The sequence below is a fragment of the Sebastes umbrosus genome, chromosome 3 (assembly GCF_015220745.1).
Source record: "Sebastes umbrosus isolate fSebUmb1 chromosome 3, fSebUmb1.pri, whole genome shotgun sequence".
NCBI classification, from domain to species: Eukaryota; Metazoa; Chordata; class Actinopteri; order Perciformes; family Sebastidae; genus Sebastes; species Sebastes umbrosus.
In genome coordinates, this window is record NC_051271.1 from 29,868,913 (window position 1) to 29,891,261 (window position 22,349).

The 22,349-nt window shown below is 43.0% G+C and overlaps 1 protein-coding gene across 1 annotated transcript in view; it reads left to right on the forward strand.

The window, feature by feature from the left end:
* pkd1a (polycystic kidney disease 1a) overlaps positions 1-21,939 on the forward strand; it is a 76,136-nt gene extending 54,197 nt beyond the window's left edge. Inside the window, exons 26-56 of the mRNA XM_037765020.1 lie at positions 514-835; positions 1,041-1,257; positions 2,236-2,395; positions 2,502-2,654; positions 2,799-2,940; positions 4,178-4,510; positions 4,660-4,748; positions 5,839-6,157; positions 7,426-7,603; positions 7,778-8,042; positions 8,215-8,410; positions 9,371-9,541; positions 9,641-9,784; positions 9,880-10,090; positions 10,180-10,306; positions 10,408-10,518; positions 10,722-10,771; positions 11,189-11,403; positions 11,536-11,614; positions 11,760-11,875; positions 14,051-14,253; positions 14,812-15,006; positions 15,128-15,267; positions 15,657-15,787; positions 16,840-16,948; positions 17,088-17,213; positions 18,035-18,206; positions 18,335-18,625; positions 18,924-19,058; positions 20,205-20,531; positions 20,709-21,939. Coding sequence (XP_037620948.1) covers positions 514-835; positions 1,041-1,257; positions 2,236-2,395; positions 2,502-2,654; positions 2,799-2,940; positions 4,178-4,510; positions 4,660-4,748; positions 5,839-6,157; positions 7,426-7,603; positions 7,778-8,042; positions 8,215-8,410; positions 9,371-9,541; positions 9,641-9,784; positions 9,880-10,090; positions 10,180-10,306; positions 10,408-10,518; positions 10,722-10,771; positions 11,189-11,403; positions 11,536-11,614; positions 11,760-11,875; positions 14,051-14,253; positions 14,812-15,006; positions 15,128-15,267; positions 15,657-15,787; positions 16,840-16,948; positions 17,088-17,213; positions 18,035-18,206; positions 18,335-18,625; positions 18,924-19,058; positions 20,205-20,531; positions 20,709-21,773 — 6,492 coding nt within the window. The 3' untranslated portion in view covers positions 21,774-21,939. The remainder of the gene's footprint in view (positions 1-513; positions 836-1,040; positions 1,258-2,235; positions 2,396-2,501; positions 2,655-2,798; positions 2,941-4,177; positions 4,511-4,659; positions 4,749-5,838; positions 6,158-7,425; positions 7,604-7,777; positions 8,043-8,214; positions 8,411-9,370; positions 9,542-9,640; positions 9,785-9,879; positions 10,091-10,179; positions 10,307-10,407; positions 10,519-10,721; positions 10,772-11,188; positions 11,404-11,535; positions 11,615-11,759; positions 11,876-14,050; positions 14,254-14,811; positions 15,007-15,127; positions 15,268-15,656; positions 15,788-16,839; positions 16,949-17,087; positions 17,214-18,034; positions 18,207-18,334; positions 18,626-18,923; positions 19,059-20,204; positions 20,532-20,708) is intronic.
* The last annotated feature ends 410 nt before the right edge of the window (positions 21,940-22,349 follow it).

Consider the following 22,349-nt stretch of genomic DNA (forward strand, 5'->3'; position numbering starts at 1 on the left):
AAAAATAAAAAATCTGTCCACATGACTTTCGTTTGACAAAATATCTCTCTCACACTCGAACGCAAAAATGACACCAAACTCTGATATTTACATGTCATCGCGAGCGAGATCATAAGGGTCAAGGAATTTTGTTACCACCCTTCTCACTCTTTCCTTCGGCTTCATTACAGTCAGTTTAATAACAGTTATTGTTCGTTGGGGGGCTGAGATTCCTGGTCAAACTGCATGTTCAGCCTCGACATGTTAATGCACTCTTAAAAACAAAAGTGTCAAGCTATTCTTTTGAAGCTGTCTTGTGCCTCATTATTTTCACTGCTGTCTCCAAATGTTTCTATTGAACCAAACGCAGTAAAGCAAACATGAAAACAAATTCAAAAAAGAAACACGAGTTTGTCCCTTCCTTTCAACGAAAGCTTTTAGCTGCTCATTTAATGCATTAAGTGCCGTTAGATTTCCATATAATCACCACATGTAGCTTCCTTTTAGTGAAATCTTTCTCTCTCTGCCTCTCAGCGCTGGAGTGCCATGACGCTGGATAACGAGACTCTGGTCCTAGACGTCTCAACCACCACCACAGGAAGTGACGGCATGAATCTGGTGTTGCGGCGGGGCACCTTGCGCCAGGGATACTCCTATAACTTCACCCTGCATGTGACCGACGGCAGTCTGGATGGCGACGGCGCCGCCTCCATCACTCTGCACCACAACATGCCCCCGGCTGGCGGGGAGTGTCACCTGAGAGTGGGAGGGGAAGCGGGAGTGGAGTACGGGGACGGAGACGGCGAAGGCTGGAGGATACGCACACTGTTGGACCGGGTGCACTTCAACTGCTCAGGTAGGAAGACGGAAGGCGTGGGCTCGCTCTCACACACACTGAATCACAACATGCTTGCTTTCTTTCCCTTTGTTTCCAATTTTTGATTTTGTTAAATCTGTCCTGTCCAATTAGCAGATTTCTCTCTCCATCACGTATTTACCAAGGCCGTCGTCTTTTCCTCTCTTGTTTGTTCTCTTTGTCTTTCTCACTTTCTTGCCTCCAGGTTACAGTGACTTAGGGGTCTCAGAGACTCCTTTGCTCTACAGTTTACTGGTGACCCGCTGCAGAAAAGACTATTGCGAGGACTTCTGTGTGTACAAAGGCAGCAGCCCTGAGCACTCGGCCTTCCTGCCCCCAGGCTTCAGCTCAGCCCGCCACCGTGTAGATGTATCCATCATGGTGGAGGACCACCAGGGAGCTGCCATCAAGGCACTCAACAAGTAACTACATTTTACTCAGATGTTTAGTTCACTTAAGCAGCAGTGAGACTAATTAAAATAAGATTCAGTCCTTCAACGTTTTCTTTTTATTTTTCATTTTTAATATCCCAAGCTACCATAGCACGCTAAGCCTGTGTGTTACTGAAGGTTTCTTGATCAGTACAATACAAATTGGAAATAATTAACAACACAAAACAATGACAAATATTGTCCAGAAACCCTCACAGGTACTGCATTTAGCATAACAAATATGCTCAAATCATAACATGGCAAACTGCAGCCCAACAGGCAACAACAGCTGTCAGTGTGTCAGTGTGCTGACTTGACTATGACTTGCCCCAAACTGCATGTGATTATCATAAAGTGGGCATGTCTGTAAAGGGGAGACTCGTGGGTACCCATACAACCCATTTACATTCACATATCTTGAGGTCAGAGGTCAAGGGACCCCTTTGAAAATGGCCATGCCAGTTTTTCTTTGCCACAATTTAGCATAAATTGGAATGTTATTTAACCTCCTTCGCAAGCTAGTATGACATGGTTAGTACTAATGGATTCCTTAGGTTTTATAGTTTCCTATGATGCCAGTATCTTCACTCTAGCTATAAAAGAGTCCGCTACAACCTAAAAATCACAAGTTGCATTAACGCGTGAAAGAAATTTGTGGCGTTAAAAGGAATTTGCGTTAACTTGTTATTATTGCATCAACTTTGGCAGCCCTAAACTAAACACAACACAAAACAACTAAACACAACGCATAGTATGTTGAACAGTGAATTTAGCCTGTCTTAGCTAAATTGCTAAAAGTATATTAAATCTATACTGTTATTTTAAGTACATTTGTTAGCCCTACGTTGACTAGCACACTTTATGAAACCATCAGTACTGGAGAAACACATCCACAGTCACACATATATATAGCAAAGTTAGAAACACTATATTCATTAACTGTGCTTTTTGTTTTTTGTTTGTGTCCAGGTCCATCGAGGTTGTGCTGCCAGATCCGCCGCCTGAGTACACCAGCCTTCCCCGTTGGCTGTCTGAGTTGACAGACAGCAAACTCAAAAAGCTGTTGGAGCAGGGAGACTCCCAGAGGGTCCGAGAGTTATCGTTGGCTCTTATTACAGTGCTGAATGAGGTAGGAGAGGCCTAGCCACCTAACATCGATTATTGTATTTATCTGTCCAATTATTTATCAGTTGATAATACATGAAGCACACTTACCTGTATTTACCTTCTTCCAGTATGAGCAGACCAGGGCGTCGGCGCGGTTGTCCCGAAATGAGCGTGGTTACCGAGTCAGAATCCGCAGCAACATCACCAGAGCGCTGACCGCTCTAGACCTGACCACTGTTAACGACATCCAGCAGACCTCCGCTGCTTTGGCTCAGTGCACGGTGAGCAGGATGGGAGGGAGGCGAGGTGGGAAGGAAAGGAAAGGAAAGGGGGCAGGAAAAGAAAAAGAAATCAAGAGAGAAGTGTAATTGAAAAAGGCAAAGAATAAAGGTAGACAAACAAATGTTGAGTTTTGTGTTTTCCAGGCGGGTCGAGAGTTCATTTGTGAGGAGTGTCAGAACAGCACTCTGAACAAGCTGGAGTCCATGCTTGAGATACTGCAAACTGACACCAAGCAGGGCACCGTCACTCCTACTGAGATAGCTGACAACATCCTGAACATCATGGGTAAGAGAGAAAGTTTTCTGTGTCTCTGTAAGGGGCTATTTTCAGAACAGTGTTGTTATGTCTGAATGAAAGTAAACTGCATTAATTAGGAGCTAGCAACAGGTCTTTTAATCATGCATGTTTATTGCTAAGTGGAGGGTAATCCCTTCACAGTGCTGTTGCTTATAGCCATATCACATACTTAGTCTATAAAAGGAGACCAAGAAACAGTGGCTGCCATAAAATGTAGACCTGATTGGTCTGATTATATAGGTAGTGTTATGTGCAGCTACAATAGAGCTGCTTAGATCTGCTGTAAAACTGCTACTCTTGCTCATAATGGAGCTGTATTTATGCTACTTGTTCTATGGCATCCATATCATTTAGTCACCATATACACACGACCACTCTACTTTCTGTCCCCTTATCTGTTAAGGCCAAGACACACCAAACCAACATAAAAAACCTAGGGGCGACAAAAGGCCAACTGTTGCATCGCCTCACGTCGCCTTAGTCTTGGTCAAAAAGCTGCACTCGAACACACCGCAAAGACTAAAGCCAACGGCCAGTTAGCATGTACGTTCTGCGCCTGCGTGAGATGAAATAACTCTCCCTACCAGCAGGCGGCGGTAGTCCGTATTCGTCGTTCAAAAAGGGAAACCGGAAGACCGAGGACTGCGGATAATATACATGCTGTTGTTATGATACGTACACGAAACAAAGCAGCGCCTGCCGACCTTTTTCACATCACTCTCACTCACCACTTCGCTTCATTCCAGATGGCCAATATATTTGTGTATTGGAATGATCAGATGAGATAAAGGTGGAAAGTAAGAAGAGCCTTCTGTGTTTTTCCTCTTGACTTTACTCGTTGGCTTGCTTTCCTCACTTCCGTTTCTCTTCTCGTGCACTGATTCGTTTAAGCTGAACCGCCAATCAGAGTGATTTCTCTCACCGACGAGCGCCACCACCGATTCAACTGAATTGGCCGAAAAATCTCTGGCACAGGCAGACTAGAGCCGACGGTGTGGGAAACACCAAAAAAACACCGGGCCAACAGACGCTCACTGGCCCCAAACTCTCCGACAGCCGACCGTCGGTTTGGTGTGTCAGGGCCTTTAGATTTATACTTATATGTTGAGAGAAAACAAACTACCATGAAACTGTGCAGCTGTAACTTTTTCTCCACCTTTCTTTTTGACCTCACCATATCGCCCTTACCTGTTAACCCAATCTCGTATCCTCCCCCTCCCTCCAGGTGACCTGATCCATCAGGTCGGCCAGTCAACATCCCAGTCTTACCTCCAGCCTGCCTACCCGGATTCCCCCTCATCCCCCTCCATCTCCACTATTCCCTCCGGTGAGGAGCCAGGAGGCACCCCGCTAGACCCCTCTCCCTCCTCACTGGAGCCGCACCCTCTGCGAGTGGCGGCCAAGGCTTACAGCCTGTCGTCGGTGCTCATGCGGATCCTCATGCACGCCCGTGTGCTCAACGAGGAGCCGCTTGTGCTGAAGGGAGCTGAGATCGCCGCCACAGGGAAACTGGCGGACCCCCAAAGCCTGCTCTGCTACCATGGAAACAACAGTCCAGGTGGGCTTGTGTGTTTAGTGTCTCATGAGCTGTTTCTGTAGGTGGTAACTTTCATCCCCTCATAATCTTTAAGACACTGTGCATTATAAACAGGACAGTGAAGAATCAGCGTATCAATCTTCTCTTCCTCTCCTCTTTTATATTTCCAGAGTGCGAGCGGTTCTCCATCCCCCGAGCATTCAACTACAGTCTTGGCAGAGCTGCTGCAGGAAACAGCATTATGCAGCTACTGTTTCAGGTAACACGATGGAAACCACTCAGTCGAGTACAAATTTCGGTGTTGCACTTTCTCTTTGGATCCGGTTGAAGAATTTGGCAGCATGAAAGCTGCAGGTGCCAAAGTCCCTCATTAGTACACACTCACAGAAATAAATTGTCTGGAGAGGTCTTGTTTTGTGTTCCATGTCTTTTAGCCTTGTTACAACACAATACGTAATAACTAGGGCTGTCAATCAATTCAAATATTGAATCGCGATTAATCACATGATTGTCCATAGTTAATCTTGATTATTCGCACATTTCTTTCTGTTCAAAATGTATCTTAAAAGGAGATTTGTCAAGTATTTAATACTCTTATTAACATGGGAGTGGGCAAATATGCTTGATTTATGCAAATAAAATCATTTAACAACACAAAATTACAAATATTGTCCAAAAACCCTCACAAGTACTGCATTTAGCATAATGAAATATGCTCGAATCATAACTTGGGAAACAGGAAAAACAGCTGGCAGTGTGCTGACTTGACTATGACTTGCCCCAAAATTGCATGTGATTATCATAAAGTGGGCATGTCCAAATTTGGCGCAATTTTGTATTCGCATTTTGTTATCAACAGCTTAAACGCAATATATAATATGTTTCCCCGCATTTTGTAATAAATGATTAAATGTTGCAGTGGTTATAACAAAATGCGGGAGTATCCCTTTTTTATGGTGTTATAGCTGACTCTGATCTTGGTCTCAATAGCCACATAAAAGCAGCAACAAGATCAGCTTTTTATCACCTTACAAATATAGCCACACTTCATGTCAAAAACTCATTCACACTTTTATTTTTAGCAGGGTTGACTACTGCAATGGTTTTTGGACAGGGCTCCCCAAAAAGACCATTAAAGAGCTTCAACTTATTCAAAACGCAGTTCTTATAGAGATCAAAACGTCAGACCACATCACCCCGAAGTCACTACTCTGCCTTCCTGTCAGCCACAGAGTTGTATTACTGTTTTTTACATAATGTGTTTGTTAAAAGCCTTTTTTCTGTTTTACCCTCACTTCAGCAGATCTAACTTTCTCCACTATGCACCTCCTCCTTCTTTTCCTCACCAGGTGGAGTCCAACCCCTTCCCCTTCAACTACGTGGCGAACTACACCGTCTCTACCGAGGTGGCTTCCATGGAGTTCCGCACCCAAAATGGCACCCAGATTCCCATCTCCGGACTGGACGACAGTCTAGCCATCACTGTTGCTGTTAACAATGGAAGTAGTGGAGCAGAAGATGGTCCTGAGGGTTCTGGTGCCAGAGGGGTCCCCACAGCTGGAGCTGTTAACATCAGCCACTGTGATTCTGTCATCGTCAGGGTCAGCACGGGAAATACCAACCGACAGGCGGGGCTGTTTGTTCAGCTCAACTTCACCTCTCTGGAGGGTGAGCTCTCATGTTCACATCATACATTATATAATGTATTCAATACAAAATATACCTCCATTGGTTAAACTCAGGGGTGAAAGTAGATTGAAGTTCTTGCCGGTACTACTAGGCTACCCAACCTTCATCGCTTGATATTGTTCACCCCCAGCTTCATGCATCCCTGAATACACCATTCACTGCCTATATGGCTGTAGAAAGAAATTAGATACACTTGACATCTTGTATAGAAAATCATTTATTTAAATGGTGAAAGTACTGCAGAGTAATTTGTAAATGTTGACAGATTAATTTTACCAGTTGAGAGCTTCCAATTATTCCAACACCACATGAATGCAGCACATACGTCCTATCTCGCAATGTTAATGAAAGTGAAACCGTATTGCCACGTGTCAACAAATCCAGCTGTGATTTGGGATATTTGATACACTACACAGGTGTACCGGCCTACAGTAGTGCACACATGCCGTTTCCATGGTTGCCATGCATAGCACTCTGCGTCACACCCTGCGGATCCAATCGAGTACGCAGGCGGGGTGTTGCTCCCCGTCTGAAAAGACCTTAATGCGTGTTCAAACAAACAAACAGACAAACCAAATCGAAAACATAACCTCCTTGGCGAAGGGAACTAACTGTATGTTGACTTAATGTTAGCAGATGTGTTTTCTTGTTGGAAATGCGATCATGAGTGATTGGGTTGTGTATGGGTTTTGGCAGGCAGCTGCTGTCCCGTCTTCCCGGTACGGCGTACCGGCACTGAATTTTTTAGTGATACAGAGTACCGGACCGTACCGGCCTACTTTCACCCCTGGTTAAACTTAAAATGATCAATTTGTGTTGAAACTGCGTGTAAGGTATTCAGTAGCTGTAACAGCAGTATTGTTGTGTTGGGCTGCATCATAAAAGAGACTTTTCATTTTTATTACACTCACTTTCATTGCAATGTGTCCAAGATGTTGCAATTTTTTCTCGGGGATTAATAAAGATCCATTCTGTGTTTGTTTGGCAGCCCTTACAGCGTGAGGGAGGCGGTGTGAGTTTGAAATGGGCTTTGCAAACATATAGTTATTATATATCTATCCATCTATCTAGAGGTTAAACCGAACTCACTGAACTTACTTTGTGAATTATATAACTGCCTGGTTTTGTCCTAAAAGCGGTTTTATAACTAGAGGCCTCATTACTTTTTTATACAGTTTTATACTTTTATTTGTGATTGCACCGAGCCAGTTTCACTCTTATCATTATTTTTTCCCTTTCATCTCCAGATGCCAGGCAGAAGTATAAAAGAGAAGAGGATGTGGAGGAGCCATACATCACAGCCTACCTACATTCACACGAAAGACCCAACGAGTTCAACTGCACAGAAAAGAAACGCATCACGCTCAGTATGACCAGGGGGAAAGATCTCGATCACAGGAAATACACCTTCTTCCTGTCCCCAGAGTAAGAGCTCCTGTTCAACCACTCCCGTGTAATATGATGTGTCATAATTATGTGCCGTTGTCTGTGGCAACTGAGGGGCTAATTTCAAGCTATCAGGTTACCAAGCGATTCATTTGGGATTTTCTTTCTGTACAATTCAATTACAACTAAATTCCTCTGTCCTGATTCGCACAGGTCGTACGACACCACTCTGGACTACTTTATCAACGTGAGCACAGCCTGCAGCCCCAGATCTCAGCCCGTGGGTGTTCATCTGGAGGTCGGGGTGTTTGCCTCTCTGTGCCAGTACTTCAGTGAGAGTGAGAAGCAGTGGCGGACAGATGGCATGGTGCCCCTGGCAGAAACCAACGGCAGCAGAGCTTTTTGTCGCACCAGACACCTCACAGCCTTCGCTGCAGGCCTGTTTGTACCGGCCAACGCCATCAGCTTTAAAATTCCAGTCAGTATCACGAAAACAAAATTTTTTTTGTGTACATGCACCAGATAAAATAAAATAAATGTAAAATAAAAAAATAGAATAATAATATACATAAACAATAAATATTTTTTAAAATCATTTAAATGTATAAGAATATATAAACACGCTTTAAACACATTTTCTTGTTCCACAGGAGCGTTCTGGTGCACCGAGCCTGGTTGTGCTGTTGGTGTGTGTGTTAGGCTTACTAAGCTATGTTGTGGCAGCAGCCATCTTGCACAAATTGGACCAGCTGGATCTACGTCGGGCTGGTGTGGTCCCGCTCTGCGGACAAGACGGACTTTTCAAGTACGAGGTCCAGGTCAAGACTGGCTGGAGCCGAGGGGCAGGTGAGTTAGGGAGGGGACACTTTTAGACACCTGTCAGGATGATAAAATAGTGGACATAGGTGTTATTTAATAGCTCAATGAGTATTTACAGTACAATATAAATACTAAAGTTACTTACTACTGTAGTATTAGCTTAAAAGGACGACCCTGATTAAAAGCTGCAACTCCTTTTGCAAGAGCTAGAACATTTCTTGAGTAAATCCAAATAGACATATTTATTATATATAGATATATATCAGGGCTGTCAATCGATTAAAATATTGAATCGCGATTAATCGCATGATTGTCCATAGTTAATAGCGATTAATCACTTTTTTTATCTGTTAATGAAGTACCTTAAAGGGAGATTTGTCAAGTATTTAATACTCTTATCAACATGGGAGTGGGCAAATATGCTGCTTTATACAAATGTATGTATATATTTATTTTTGGAAATCAACTAACAACACAAAACAATGACAAATATTGTCCAGAAACCCTCACAGGTACTGCATTTAGCATAAAAAAATATGCTCAAATCATAACATGACAAACTCCAGGCAGGCAGATACAGCTGTAAGTGTGTCAGTGTGCTGACTTGACTATGACTTGACCCAAACTGCATGTGATTATCATAAAGTGAGCATGTCTGTAAAGATGATATTAGTGGGTACTCATAGAACCCATTTTCATTCACAGATTTTTGAGGTCAGAGGTCATTCCTTAGATATATATATATAGAAAATTACATTTTAAAATAAAGTTATTCAAATATAGTATAAGATGAGTTTAAGAGACATATGTGTTCTGACACTTTTATGTAGTCTGTGAATGAACAACCGTCTTTATCAAATGTAGTTTCTGTAAGAACTGCTAAAACTACATTACTACAAATTAAACATGTTGGTTAAAAGTACGAGTCTCTGCAGAGTTCATTTGTGGAAATAGTCGATTTAATGAGCCTCTCTCCGTCCCCTTCAGGCACCACGGCTCATGTGGGAATCAGTTTGTATGGGCGTGAGAGCCGCAGCGGACACCGCCATCTCGACAGCAGAGGAGCTTTTACACGCAACGCTCTCGACATCTTTCATATTGCCATGGATACCAGCCTGGGAAGTGTCTGGAAAATACGAATTTGGCATGACAACAAGGGTATTGATCGATACACAACAGAGAACTGTAATCACATTCTTCAACCAGCTAACATTTGAACAAATTTCTTTTAACCATCATATCTTGACCCTCCCTCAGGTCTGTCCCCAGCATGGATGCTGCAGTATGTCTTGGTCAAAGACTTGCAGACAGGAAGCAGCTCTTACTTCCTGGTTGAGGAGTGGCTGTCGGTCGACAACGAGAGAACTGACGGACGGGTAGAGATTGAGGTGGAGGCCTCAGGTAAGAAACTACAACCAAATCATCCGTGAAAAACCCTCCGTTGATGGTCGATGCCACTTCGTTCACTCCATCGTGTTTCCTCCCGTTTCCTGCAGGGGAGGCTGCGCTTCGTCAGCTGCCCCGCCGTCTGCGGTGTGAGCTACAGAGGGCGCTGTGTGAGAGTCACCTGTGGCTCTCGCTGTGGGAGAGACCCCCCCGCAGCCCGTTCACCCGCCTGCAGAGAGCCACATGCTGCACTGTGTTACTGCAGCTCTTTGTATTGGCCAACACACTGTGGTACAGCATTGTGGTGGACAAGAGATACAGGTATAGGGAGGAATGTCTACATGTCTTTGTGTCCACATTACAACTACTGGTGTCTTGTTTCTACATATTAATGCCATCCTGTGTTGCAGCCCGCGGGCCGTGTCCAGGTTTTCTTCATTAAATGGAGAGACAGTGGCAGCAGGCGTTGTGAGCTGTCTGATCGTCTACCCTCTCTACCTGCTCGTCTTCACGCTCTTTAGAATGAGCCGCAGCAAGGTAACACGAGCCTGCCCCAAACTATAACAGTCAAAGTGTTTTAGTACCTCCCATAGGCCAAACATGAAGCTGAATATGTTCTCTCTGTGTGTGAACATTAGTGCGTGTCGGTGGAGCAGGTGCCCCCACAAGTGGATCAGGAGTCGGTGGAGATTGATGACTTCCTGGACGACTCCATGGCTGGAAGTTCTTTCCTCTTTTTTAACGGCGAGGTAGAGTCTCATGGGAAAAGACTGAGATGTAAAATTGAATCATGCCTGAGATGCCTTGTTTAAGAAAAAAAAAAGAATCAATGCAGTCAAGCTAAGAACAATGTTATGCTTTCCCCTTGTGAGATCATTAGTGTTCGTCTCTCTCTTTGTCCCTCTATCTACCTATCTCTCTATCTCTCTCTATCCCTCTCTATCCCTCCCAGACCAACTCAGAAGAAACCAATTTGGATTTGCCTACTCCATCAACCAGAAGGTGAGATACTCCGTTGCCATGACAGTAGATTTAGATAATGCATGACTTTACTTATTGGAAGACAAATGCCAAGTGCAATTGCCCAGCTGTGAGGATGAGAGAACAGAAAAACATAAAGAGGATAAAGAATAAAAAGACAAGTGGAAAATTGTTTTGTAATTTTGAGTATTGTGCTCTAAGAGACGTAAAAAAATCAAAAGTATTTTTATATTGGCCTTTCTTGGATGTCAAATGGAAAAAGTGATTTCTCTCTTGTCACAAAAAAAACTATAAACTCAAAAGCCATAATTGTCTCAGCACTTACTTTAGTGTGATTCATTATTGTCCTCTGAGACTTGATTGTGTTGACAATTAGAGTAATGGAATGATTTGCTGAAGCCGCACTACTTCACAAACATCTCTCGCTGTGTGTTCCAGTGGGGAGAGTTGGGACATGGCAGAGGAGGAGTTGGAGGACAGGGATTGGCCAGAGCTGTTGAGTGATACGTCTGTGGTGGGAGGGGCGGGGCATGGGGCCGGGCTGCCCAGGCTGAAGAGGGGTCAGGGGAGCAGGCACCTAGGTGTCGACATGACCTTTAACCCTGACGACGAGGAGGGTATGGACCAACGCAACAAACATTTCACTTCCTCAGGTAACCAAAGCAGCTGCACAAATCACTTTTTTACTCACTTTATCATGTACATGAAGCATTTGGTTGTATTATTACACTGTCTGAGTCCAATGAGAGAACTGAAGTCCAAGCCGTTGATTTTTTCGCTCACAGACGAGGATCTGATCAAACACATCCTGGCAGACGGACAGAACTTCTTTCCTCAGGCAGACGAAAGTGAGATGGCTGACCTGTAAGTCTGATCTTTGATCATTTTTAGCATACCTTTATGAAATGCAATGGATTCACTAGCTTTACCTTGGAGCATTTGTGGATTTGCTTGAGTTTAATTAATTATTATATTAATTATTTCCATCACTTGTGTGTGTGTGTGTCAGGTCGAGCATTTTCGGAGATAAGACTGAAGTGATTCTCCTCCAGAAGCTGAATGATCCTCTTCCTCTCGAATGTGTGAGAAGAGACCCACCAAAAACTGCTTTCACCTCAAATACAGGTAGGTGTGTGTGCGTGCGTGCGTGCGTGCGTGCGTGAGGCATCCTGTAAATGTAGTTTGAATTGTTAATCAAAATTCTTCCCATTACTCAGGGCCTGTATTTATCAAACCTCAAGAATTATATTAAAGAACGCTCTAAATTTAGGAGTAAAACGTTCTTTGCTGAGTGTGAAGAATAAGACGCATTTATCAAGAAAATGGAGCAGGGGAAAAACTCTGTTGCTGGTAGACGAGCTAGTTCAGTGAAATCATATGATAAGGGTCATTTGAAACCACATTGTACATGATGCGTCTAAGTAATAAAGAATGTCAAGAAGGTCAGTGCCAGCTTTATTCATGTTGTTTGCACCCCCAATAAATGATTAAAAAAAACAATCTACCAAATGTTCAAATCAAATGCAAATAATTATGCATATTGCTTCAGATCGCATTACTCATCATGACCAATGATATTTTGTACAATTGCACAGAGACCTCTGGTTCTCTCTTTACATTTGAGAGCATTTTTAAGTTGTAAAAAATGAGGGCTCAATCGATTAAAATATTCAATTGCAGGATTGTCCATAATTAATTGCAAATTAATCACACATCTGTTCAAAATGTACTTTAAAGGGAGATTTGTCAAATATTTAATAATCTTATCAACATGGGAGTGGGCAAATATGCTTGCTTTATGCAAATATATGCATATATTTATTATTGGAAATCAATTAACAACACAAAACAATGACACATATTGTCCAGAAACCCTCACAGATACTGCATTTATCATAAAGTGGGCATGTCTGTAAAGGGGAGACTCGTGGGTACCCATAGAACCCATTTTGAATCACATATTCTGAGGTCAGAGGTAAAGGGACCCTTTTGAAAATAGCCATGCCAGTTTTTCCTCAACAAAATTTAGCATAAGTTTGGATTGTTATTTAGCCTCCTTTGTGACACGCTAGTATGACATGGTTAGTACCAATGGATTCTTTAGGTTTTCTGGTTCCATATAGTGCCATCATCTTCACTCTAGCTTTAAAACCCGTTACAACCTAAAAATTGCAAGTTATGTTAACGCGTTAAAGAAATTAGTAGCGTTAAAACAAATTTGCGTTAACTTTGACAGCCCTAAGGAAAATGTTGATTTTTACTTTTATCGTTAACTTAAGTCCAAGATTTTCCCTTTTAGCTGATTGTATTGTCTGTGTTGTTTTTATCAGAGCTGGTTGACAAGATAGCTCTGCAGAAAATGGTAAACAAGTCTATTTTCTCCTTGAGATAGCAGTAGGACCACTGTCAAAGGAAAATAGACTTATTTGCCATTTTCTGCAGAGCTATCTTGTCAATTTTGTCCTTGTGATGGTTGTCCTGCTATTTTGGTTCAGAATTATATATCAAACAAAATGACAGCAAGGTCCTTGTTGTTGATTGTAAATTCAATTCAGGCGCAAAAACAAGCTTTCTTCTGCCGATTACATGACATCTCAAATACCATCACAACAACAAGGTCATTGTTATAGATTTCCAAATTAAAAGGCATCTGAAAGTAATTTTCCTCATCGACCAATTATGTGCAAACTGTTCTGCTGTTGCTCTGCGTGCTTTGCTCTTCACACAGGACACTTAAATCACCCTGGGTATTTTAAGAATACGACTTGTAACTCTCATTAGGTAAAGAGCAAAGTTTGATGATTACTTTTAAAAAGGAAAGATGAGTAAGACTCTTTTACTATTATTCAGTAATGATCCCAGTGCTGGCGGCTCAGTGTCTCGGTCTTTACAGTAGTGTTTTGATGTGAAACCAGAGAATATACATCGTGCTTTCATTTTGCTGCCTGAATGTTTAATAAGCAAAGCAAGTCCTTTGTTGTCAGAGAATGAATAAGTTGAAGAGGCACTGGGTCTTAAGTTCTTACGACATCATTTATTATTCTTCGGGGAACTTGATTGATTTGTAAGTAACTTTTTTGTGGAATAGACGTTGGAGCCCTTGTGGGTGCAGACAGTTTGGAAGAACTTATTTTGTGAAGTGTCAAACAACCTCCATGCATTTAAATTGTTAATACTTTGAATTAAAAATTGATATACTACTCTCAGGGGTCTCTTTCTTTATATCTTATTGCCTGATCATTCTGCTTTGTTATATCCCTGACACCTTCATATCCTCACTGGGCCTTTCCCTCTCTCCAGGTGTGACAGATGTGTGTCGTCCCAGGCGGTTTCCTCCCTGGTGTGGACGTGCCGCCATGTGGGGCAGCTGGTCAGCGATCGCTCTGGCCAATGGCGTTTCGATTTGGGCGGGTCACGGGTTCAGTCAAAGCGTGGCCATGATGTGGCTTATCTCCTGTTTTGCCAGTTTCCTGTGTTCCTGCCTGCTGTTGGAGCCAATTAAGGTAGACACACACAAATACACACTTATTCTCAGAGACACTAGTTTACCTGACACATACTGTGACAATATGATTTAAAAAAAGTAATTTTTTTATATATACATATCCTGACATGATATGACCTGTGCATGAGACAGGTAATCTAAAAATGATCTGGTCTGATCTGGAGTCTGCCGTCCAGCTGCCGTCTCTGAGCAGCTGTCAATCACTCGCGAACTCCGATTAAACGGTCAAACTAGGCAGCGCTGATCAAATGTGAATCAATATTCTGTTACTGTAATGCCTATTTCTCACCTCAAATGTTTTCAGAAACATCTTGTAGTGTACTGTTTAGCTGTAAAATGAGGAAGTTTGTGACCCGGCAGCCATGTTGAGATCAGTTGAGGAAATACCAAGCACCGCCCAAAATTCCCGTTTGGCTGTGGTCATGGTAACACTTTGTACCTCAATTGAAGCTTTCCTAGTTTAACTTTTGGGATGATTAAATTCAACAACCTCTTGACTTTTGAAAGACTTTCCAAACCTAACCGCTCTGTTGCTTCCCCGCTCTCTGTCCCACAGGTGCTGTGTGAGGCAGTCTACTATGCAGTGTTCGTGCTTCGTCTGCGTCCAGAGGAACAGGATGTGCTGGTGGAGTTCCCCCGGGTGGAGAGAGTGGTCCAACGGGTCCCCAGGGTGAGACCTCCACAGGGCTTCGCTCTGTCTCAGGCTCGACACCAGGCCCGCAAGGTCCATATGCTGCACACCATGCTGAAGGTGAGTCAGAAAGATGCGTAGAAGTTTAAAGAGATAATGCTGGAGATTGTTCTTATATCTTTACCGTGTTGTAGAGCTCTATATCTTGTTTGTTAACAAAAATTGTTGGCTCTCATTTCAGAATTTCCTGGTTTATATGTTTTTCCTGTTGGTGGTTTTGCTTCTCAACTACTCTGACTCGGCCAAAGACACACACAGCCTGAGACTGCGCACTGAGCTGCAACGAGCACTACACACTCCTGAGTATCACAACATCAGCAGGTACACACACACACACACACACACACACGCACACACACACGCACACACACACACACACACACACACACACTAACTACAAAAATGTGAATAATCTTTGAAAAATGTTAAACTTTTATTCATTCGTTCAATTGAGAACTTCAAGGGTGACCTTCTGTCTTGTTTGAAGTCATAAAACAATAATTTCTCTGCTCTTGCGACTGCATGTGTTATTGTATACCAAAAGTAAACAGAAGGGTAATATTTGCTCAAGAAAATTCTGTCCATCATGTTGCTTTATTTAACATAAAGCAGATCCAAATGTCAGCAAATATTGATCCAACATTGTGAAAACTCTGTAATGTAGCATATGACGCACAATATATCAAATCCTCTCTTTTCTTTTCTTTTAGCCGAGCTGATGCTTTAATGTGGCTGAATGAGTCGCTGTTGCCACAGCTACTGGATGAGTCTGCACTCTTGAGAGACACAGGAAGTGTGTTGCTCGGCACGCTGAGGCTCCGCCAAATTCGTGACACACAGGGTGAGATTTGAAAATGGTCATAGTATAGTATGTCGAAAAAAATTAAAAGTCATAATATAGTATGTTGAAAAAATGTTAAACTCATAGTATAGTATGTCGAAAAAATAAAAAAGCCATGTCATAGTATATCGAAAAAAATGCCATAATATAGTATGTTGAAAAAAAGTGATAGTATGTCGAAAAAAAAAAAAAGTCATAGTATACTATGTCGAAACAATGCCATAATATAGTATATAGTTTTTTAAAGTCATATAGTATGTTGAAAAAATTGTCATGGTATAGTATGTTGGAAAAAAATAAAAAAAAAGTCATAGTTTAGTAAGTTGTAAACGGTCATAAAAAAGTCACATAGTATGTTGAAAAAAGTGATAATATGTAAAAAAAAAAAAAAAATAGTCATAGTATAGTCTGTCGAAAAAATAAAAAGTCATAGTATAGTATGTCGAAAATATATTTAAAAAAATCATAGTATAGTATGTCGAAAAAATGGTATGTTGAAAAAAAGTGATGGTATGTTGAACATTTTTTAAAATGTCATAATATAGTATGTCGAAAACATTTTTTAAATGTCATAGAATAGTATGTCGATAGAGGTCATAGTATAGTTTGTTGAAAATATAAAAAAGTCATAGTATAGTATGTTGAAAAAAAAGTCATAGTATATTATTTCGAAAAAAATAAAAAAGTCTTACTATAGTATGTAAAAAAAAAAGTCATAGTATAGTAATGTATTTCGAGTAAAAGTCACAGTATAGTATGTCGAAAACATTTTTTTAAAAGTCATAGTATAGTATGTCGAAATTTTTTTTTTTAAATAAGTCATAAAATTTGAATAGTAATGTCAAAAAAGTCCTAATATAGTATGTATAAAAAAATATATCTTACATTTTTCACGTTTAGCATCATAGGTACTACAGCAGACATCACTGCTACCATTTCTGAACATCTATTTACTGAACTTATTCTTTCATGTTTGAAAGAAAGGGAATTGATTAAATGAATGCAATTTAATCTCAATTTGTATCTTATTGAAACTTTACTTTTTCTTCTAGTTGCCGGTGGTTCCCGAGCAGGAGACAGTATCTGGGGAAAGGGCTGGGTTCCATCTCTGGCTAAAGACGCTGAGAATTTCACTGCTTTCGGAGCTATCGATACAGACAGGTAACAGAAGGATCAAAAGCCTGGCTTTAGCAAGGCAGGCGTTAAGTTAACTTGTGTGTCAGATTCAGTATCTACTAATCATCTGGTATCTTTAATATCATCTTTTTTTTCTCCTCTCTCCTCCCACTCGCCTTTCTAGGGCGTGGCGTGTTGGTCAGATGAGGGTGTATAACAGTGGAGATGTGGTCCACCAGCTGAACAGAAGCCTGGAGGAGGCCTCTTCCTCACTACGGCAGCTGCAGCAGCTGCACTGGCTTGACTACAGGTAGGGAATGCAGAAAGACAAGACTGGAAATAATAGAAAAACAGACATTTTAAGTCAAAGTTACACTAACAGAAAGAACTCAGAATAATAACATCCCAGTGCGTTGCCAGATATTTAATACAAGGGCATAGACAATAAAATCAATAAAACCTGTTTTATGCAAGTTTAGTTTTTATTTTGCGAACTGATCTCACTAGCCGGATTGTTCCAAAATCCAGGGGCCAGATGTAAGGGTGTAGAAATCGGTTTCGTGAGCACAATTTCACAATGATTGGAATGAAAACAGAACCATGCGTACTCGTGGCTTTATAAATCTGGAGTGGAGTTTAATTCTCCCTGCAGTGCAATTTGTCTTTACAGCCTGCAGTCATTAAAAAGTTGCACATGAAAACATCAAACATCAAAATAAAGCGTAGAAAACAATCCAGTAAAGAATGTGCTGGGAATGTGGGCTGGCTTTCAACTATTGTTCTGAGAAAAAATAACTGATGGCATAAACAAAACTTCAATTCTGTTAAAACCACATTTGGTATTAGGTTACAAATATTCAGAGGGGAGCAACTGAGAGTCAATAAAAAGTAGGTGGTGGAGGTCTTTTACCGCAAACTCAGCTGTGTCTTTTCAACAAAATGTAGTTGTTTTTTTATCTCTCATGTGAAATAAAAACTTCCCGTGATGGAAACACCCTGTTTACATAAAATATTAAAGTTGGTTCCAAAACAGAGAGGTAAGCAAAACAGGAAGTGACTCTGTGAACTCATCTCTTCATCTTATCATAGTCCATTAATCGTGTACTTGTTTGTTTATGTGTGTGTTCATAGGACCCGTGCTTTGTTTGTGGAGTTCTCGCTCTACAACATCAACACAAACCTCCTGGCTGTCTTCTCCTTCCTGTTTGAGTTTCCAGTTTCTGAGCGTGCCCAGTCCAGCCCTGACCTCCTTGTCATCACTCTGTGGCCAATCACAGGCCTGGACCTGCAGCTCCTTCTCATGGTAACCCCTGGCAACCCCTCTGACACTGTCAATAATAACAAAAACTACCTACCGTTTCTTTCCCCTGTCCTTGACTGTGATACTTTGGGCGACACACGTCTCCAGTTTTAACATTTCCTGTCTTCCAGATGGTCCTCCTCGCCCTGGTGTTGTATTTCCTGGTGCGGGGGATCTTGGGTTTCCTCAGAGAAGGCTACGTGTACTTGCTGTCAACCTGGAGACTCCTGGGCATCTGCAAACTGGCTCTGGCGGCGTCTGTGTGCGGGCTGCACCTGCGCCGCTGCACTATGGCCACGCAGCAGTGGGCGTCGTACCTGAAACACCCGCGGGATGCCTTCACAGATTTCTACCCCCTGGCCAGACAGAGTCAGATGTACACAGCCATGTCTGCCTTGCTGCTGTTCATACTGGTGCTCAAGGTAAGAGACAAAAGGCCAAGGAAAGCAGGGCTAACTACAAACATATTAAACTATATTACAACTTTGGTCGTATTTTTTTATTTTATTATTTTCTTAACTTTGGTTTTTATTTTATTATCTGGCAAATAAATGTGATGTAAAGACTACAGTGTTATTATAACAGCTAGACGTGATGGCCGAACCATGAAAATAAGGCCCAAGTTGTAATATATTGGAAGTTTCCATTTATTACCATGAGAAAATAATTTTTCTGACATTATGTTTTTTACTCCCTCCGTCTCTCTGTTTGATCGTCCAGGCGTCCCACCAGTTGCGGTTCCTCAGAGAGTGGGCCGTGTTTGGCAGAGCTCTGCGGCGCTCAGTCTGGGAGCTGCTGGGAGTCGCCCTGGCATTACTGCTGTTGGTGCTGGCTTACTCACACACAGGACACCTGGTCAGACTTCTTCTCTACTCACCATTCCTTCTGTTTCTCTCTCGCTGATCATCCCCCACACACAGACTAAACACAATACAAAATGTACAAGTGCATACTTGTCCAGAATCTGTCCACCCACGTGTTTGTTTACCTTTCATGCATCCAACCTACACCTTCTTTACAATGCCAGTGGACCGAATCTCCAATAAACCTTAGCTTTAGCACAGACTGCACAACACAGCTTCATCTCTATTGTTAAAACGACTATAATAGCAGCCTCACTGTCTAGAAGGTCATAAACAACTTTACTGAAAGAGGACAATAGTACATTTGTTTCTTTATTTAACCAGCATGTTATTTGTTTGAGACAGCCTTGCCAATGTGGAAGTATAATCATTTAACATGAACTAACATTAACAGAAGATCAATCAGTCAATCCACATCTGTAACAAGATTCCAAACTTAACTTTCCAAAATTCAGCTAAAAGCGTTAACCCCAAGCTTTTAAAAAAACAAAATACTGAAGCTTTACAATGTAGCGCCATCATTAGGTCAAAACTTCACTGTGTCCAATACTCGTACGACTTTGTATGACTCTTTGGATGAAATGTAATGTCAAATACCTGCAAAACTAAAGGACATTCTCATCAGCCTCAGCTTTACTTTGTGTTTGGTGCTAAACGCTAAACTAAGATAGTAAACATGGTAAATATTAGGGGTGGGAAAATTTATATGAATTGATATATTTGCTTCATTTGAGTCTATGCTGGATCTCGTTCGTTAGGGTTAGTGAAGCCAGATAACGAGAAGATACCCTGGGTATGTTGAACTCGCCCCGTAGTTCAGGCCTCTGGTCACAGAGTTAAGTGTGTTCACACATTTATGTCATCTAGCCTGAACTACCACAGTGTTTTGTTTATTTGCTTGAACCAAGCAAGTGTCTGCGGCTCAACTCCAATTGGTCTGAAATGCCTCTCTCTACTCTGGTGTTTGTCTCTTTCCACTAGCTACCAGTGAAATTTACAATCTGTTTTAATTTGTTTTTATTACAGACATGTTTAAGCACCTAACTGTATTTTTGAGTTTTTGATCATGGCAGTATTTGTTTCCATTTTGTGATTCCCTGCCAGTAATCCGCTGTTTTAAATGTCTCCTCCACTCCAGCTCTTCCACTCAGTATTTGACGGCTACGGCAGTGTGAGCTCTGCCTGTCTGTCGTTGTTGGGCGCCGGCGGACGCGGTCTGCTATCATGGCGTCCCAGCTGGACGTTTAGCGGCCCCTCTAGCACCGTCTCCGCGCTGGTGTTCCATGCGAGCTTCGCCATATTTCGGCTGGTGTTGCTATGGTTGGTCACCTCTGTGTTGCTGAGGAACTATCGGCGCGCACGAGCAGAGCTGTACCGTCCAGCTGTGGATCTCCAAGACTACGAGATGGTTGAGCTGTTTCTCAGGAGGCTCAAAATGTGGATGGGACTCAGCAGGGCCAAGGAGGTACACTTCCTGTTTCTTGTTACTTAGTTTGATCTGTTTTTTTAGATTTTCTCAGGACAAAAATGAAAAGATTGATGGTAGCAGACACTCCATGAGTGGCTATGTCTCTAGTACTATTTAGAAATATATACATTAATCTTCCATCTTCTCTTTTTCACTCTTCCATCCTCTTCTTAGTTTCGTCATAAGGTGCGTTTCGAGGGCATGGAGCTTCCACCGTCCCGTTCGTCCTCCACCAGCGACTGTAAGTCCCTGTGCTTGCCACCGCTGGACGGTCCCGACTCCCCTCCCAGCCCAGACAGCGTCGACGCGGGCTCTGAGGCCTCGTGGCGCCCGGCCTCCTCCAGCCCTTGCAGCCTGACAGAAGCCCCGGGGATCGGCCTGGGACTCGGGTTGGGTCTGGGTTTGGGGCTCGGCCCGGGAGTGGTGACGGGAAGCACCAGCTGGAGGGAGAGAGCGGAGACCGAAGCCTCGCTGAGGAGGCTCCTCCCTACCCTGGACGCCCTGCTGCAACAGCTTGACCGCGTCACCATGGCGACCGAGGACCTGTACCACATCGAGTGTAGACTGGAGCGAACCCAGAGGAAAAGGAGGCGCAGAGGGAGAGAGAGAGGAAGTGGTGGTGGTGGTGGTGGTGGTGTACAGGGAGGGAGGAGCGAGGCGGGACAGAGAGGAAAGGGCGAGGACAAGGACTCTGCTGGATGGAGAGAACGAAAGAGTGGCAAAGAAAAACACAAAGGGAGCAAAAAGGGGAAAAAGACGGATAAAAGTGACTGTGGAAACACTGCTGCCAACCCTAAAAAGACTCCAGTAGCCACACCTGTTCCCTTTTCAAAGCCCAGACCAGCCTCTGCCACTACACATACGCCCGCTCCTCAAACATCAGCCAAACCTTCAGTCAGTGCACCTCCACCTCCACCAGTCACAGATAAACTAGCCTCTGACACCTCTTCTCTCCCCGTCTCATCAGCAAACACTCGCCCTTCCCATGTCCCGCCACCCAAAACACCCACTGCACCTCCGTGTACTCCTGCAACTACCCCTTCCTTGCCGCCTACGCCCAGCGGCCGGGACTGGGACCCCCCGACAGAGAGAGAGACTCTCCCCTCCTCCAGCCTGTTCAACCACCCAGCTCACACTACCACCATTCCTACACGCAAGCGAAAACGCAAACCACCACCCCTCAAAAACAAAGTGCACCCCAACCTAGACAGGCATGGCCCTGGACCTTCCAAATCCTGAGGACTTTGGGTAGAGGGACAACCGGAAGCGAAAGGTAAATGTTGGGTTAAAGACGAGAGGAGGACGGGGGCAGCAGGTTTTGCCCCCCCCCCCCCCCCCCCCCCCCCTCGGTGTCCCTCTCTAAACCCCGCCAGGAATGGAGAATGGCGGATGGGAACGTAATAGGTAAAAAGCGCAGGAAGGAAACAAGAAGAATCACAGAGACAAGCAGTTTGGGGTAATGAAAGATGAACAGAAAGCAATACATTTGCAGGTTTATAAGCAGCGATCCGTCCAAATCCCAGTTCAGTTCTCTCAGAAAACGAGGTGCAGGTCACCAGATGCTAACTGAGCAGGTTTAGTCAGCAGAGTAAAAGTCAACAATGAAACCAAGAAATACTCCCTATTCCTTATTTCCCCCGGACTAAAACTGATCCCATGTGACCCTGGAGGTCACGTGGGGTCACTGACAGCAGCACATGAGCGTGCTCACCTGAGGATTTAACCAACTGAAAGCAGACAATGCAATCAGTGTTTTTGTGTATCTCAGAAATTCGTGTTTATGTCGTCCGTCTACATATTTTTATATTGTATATT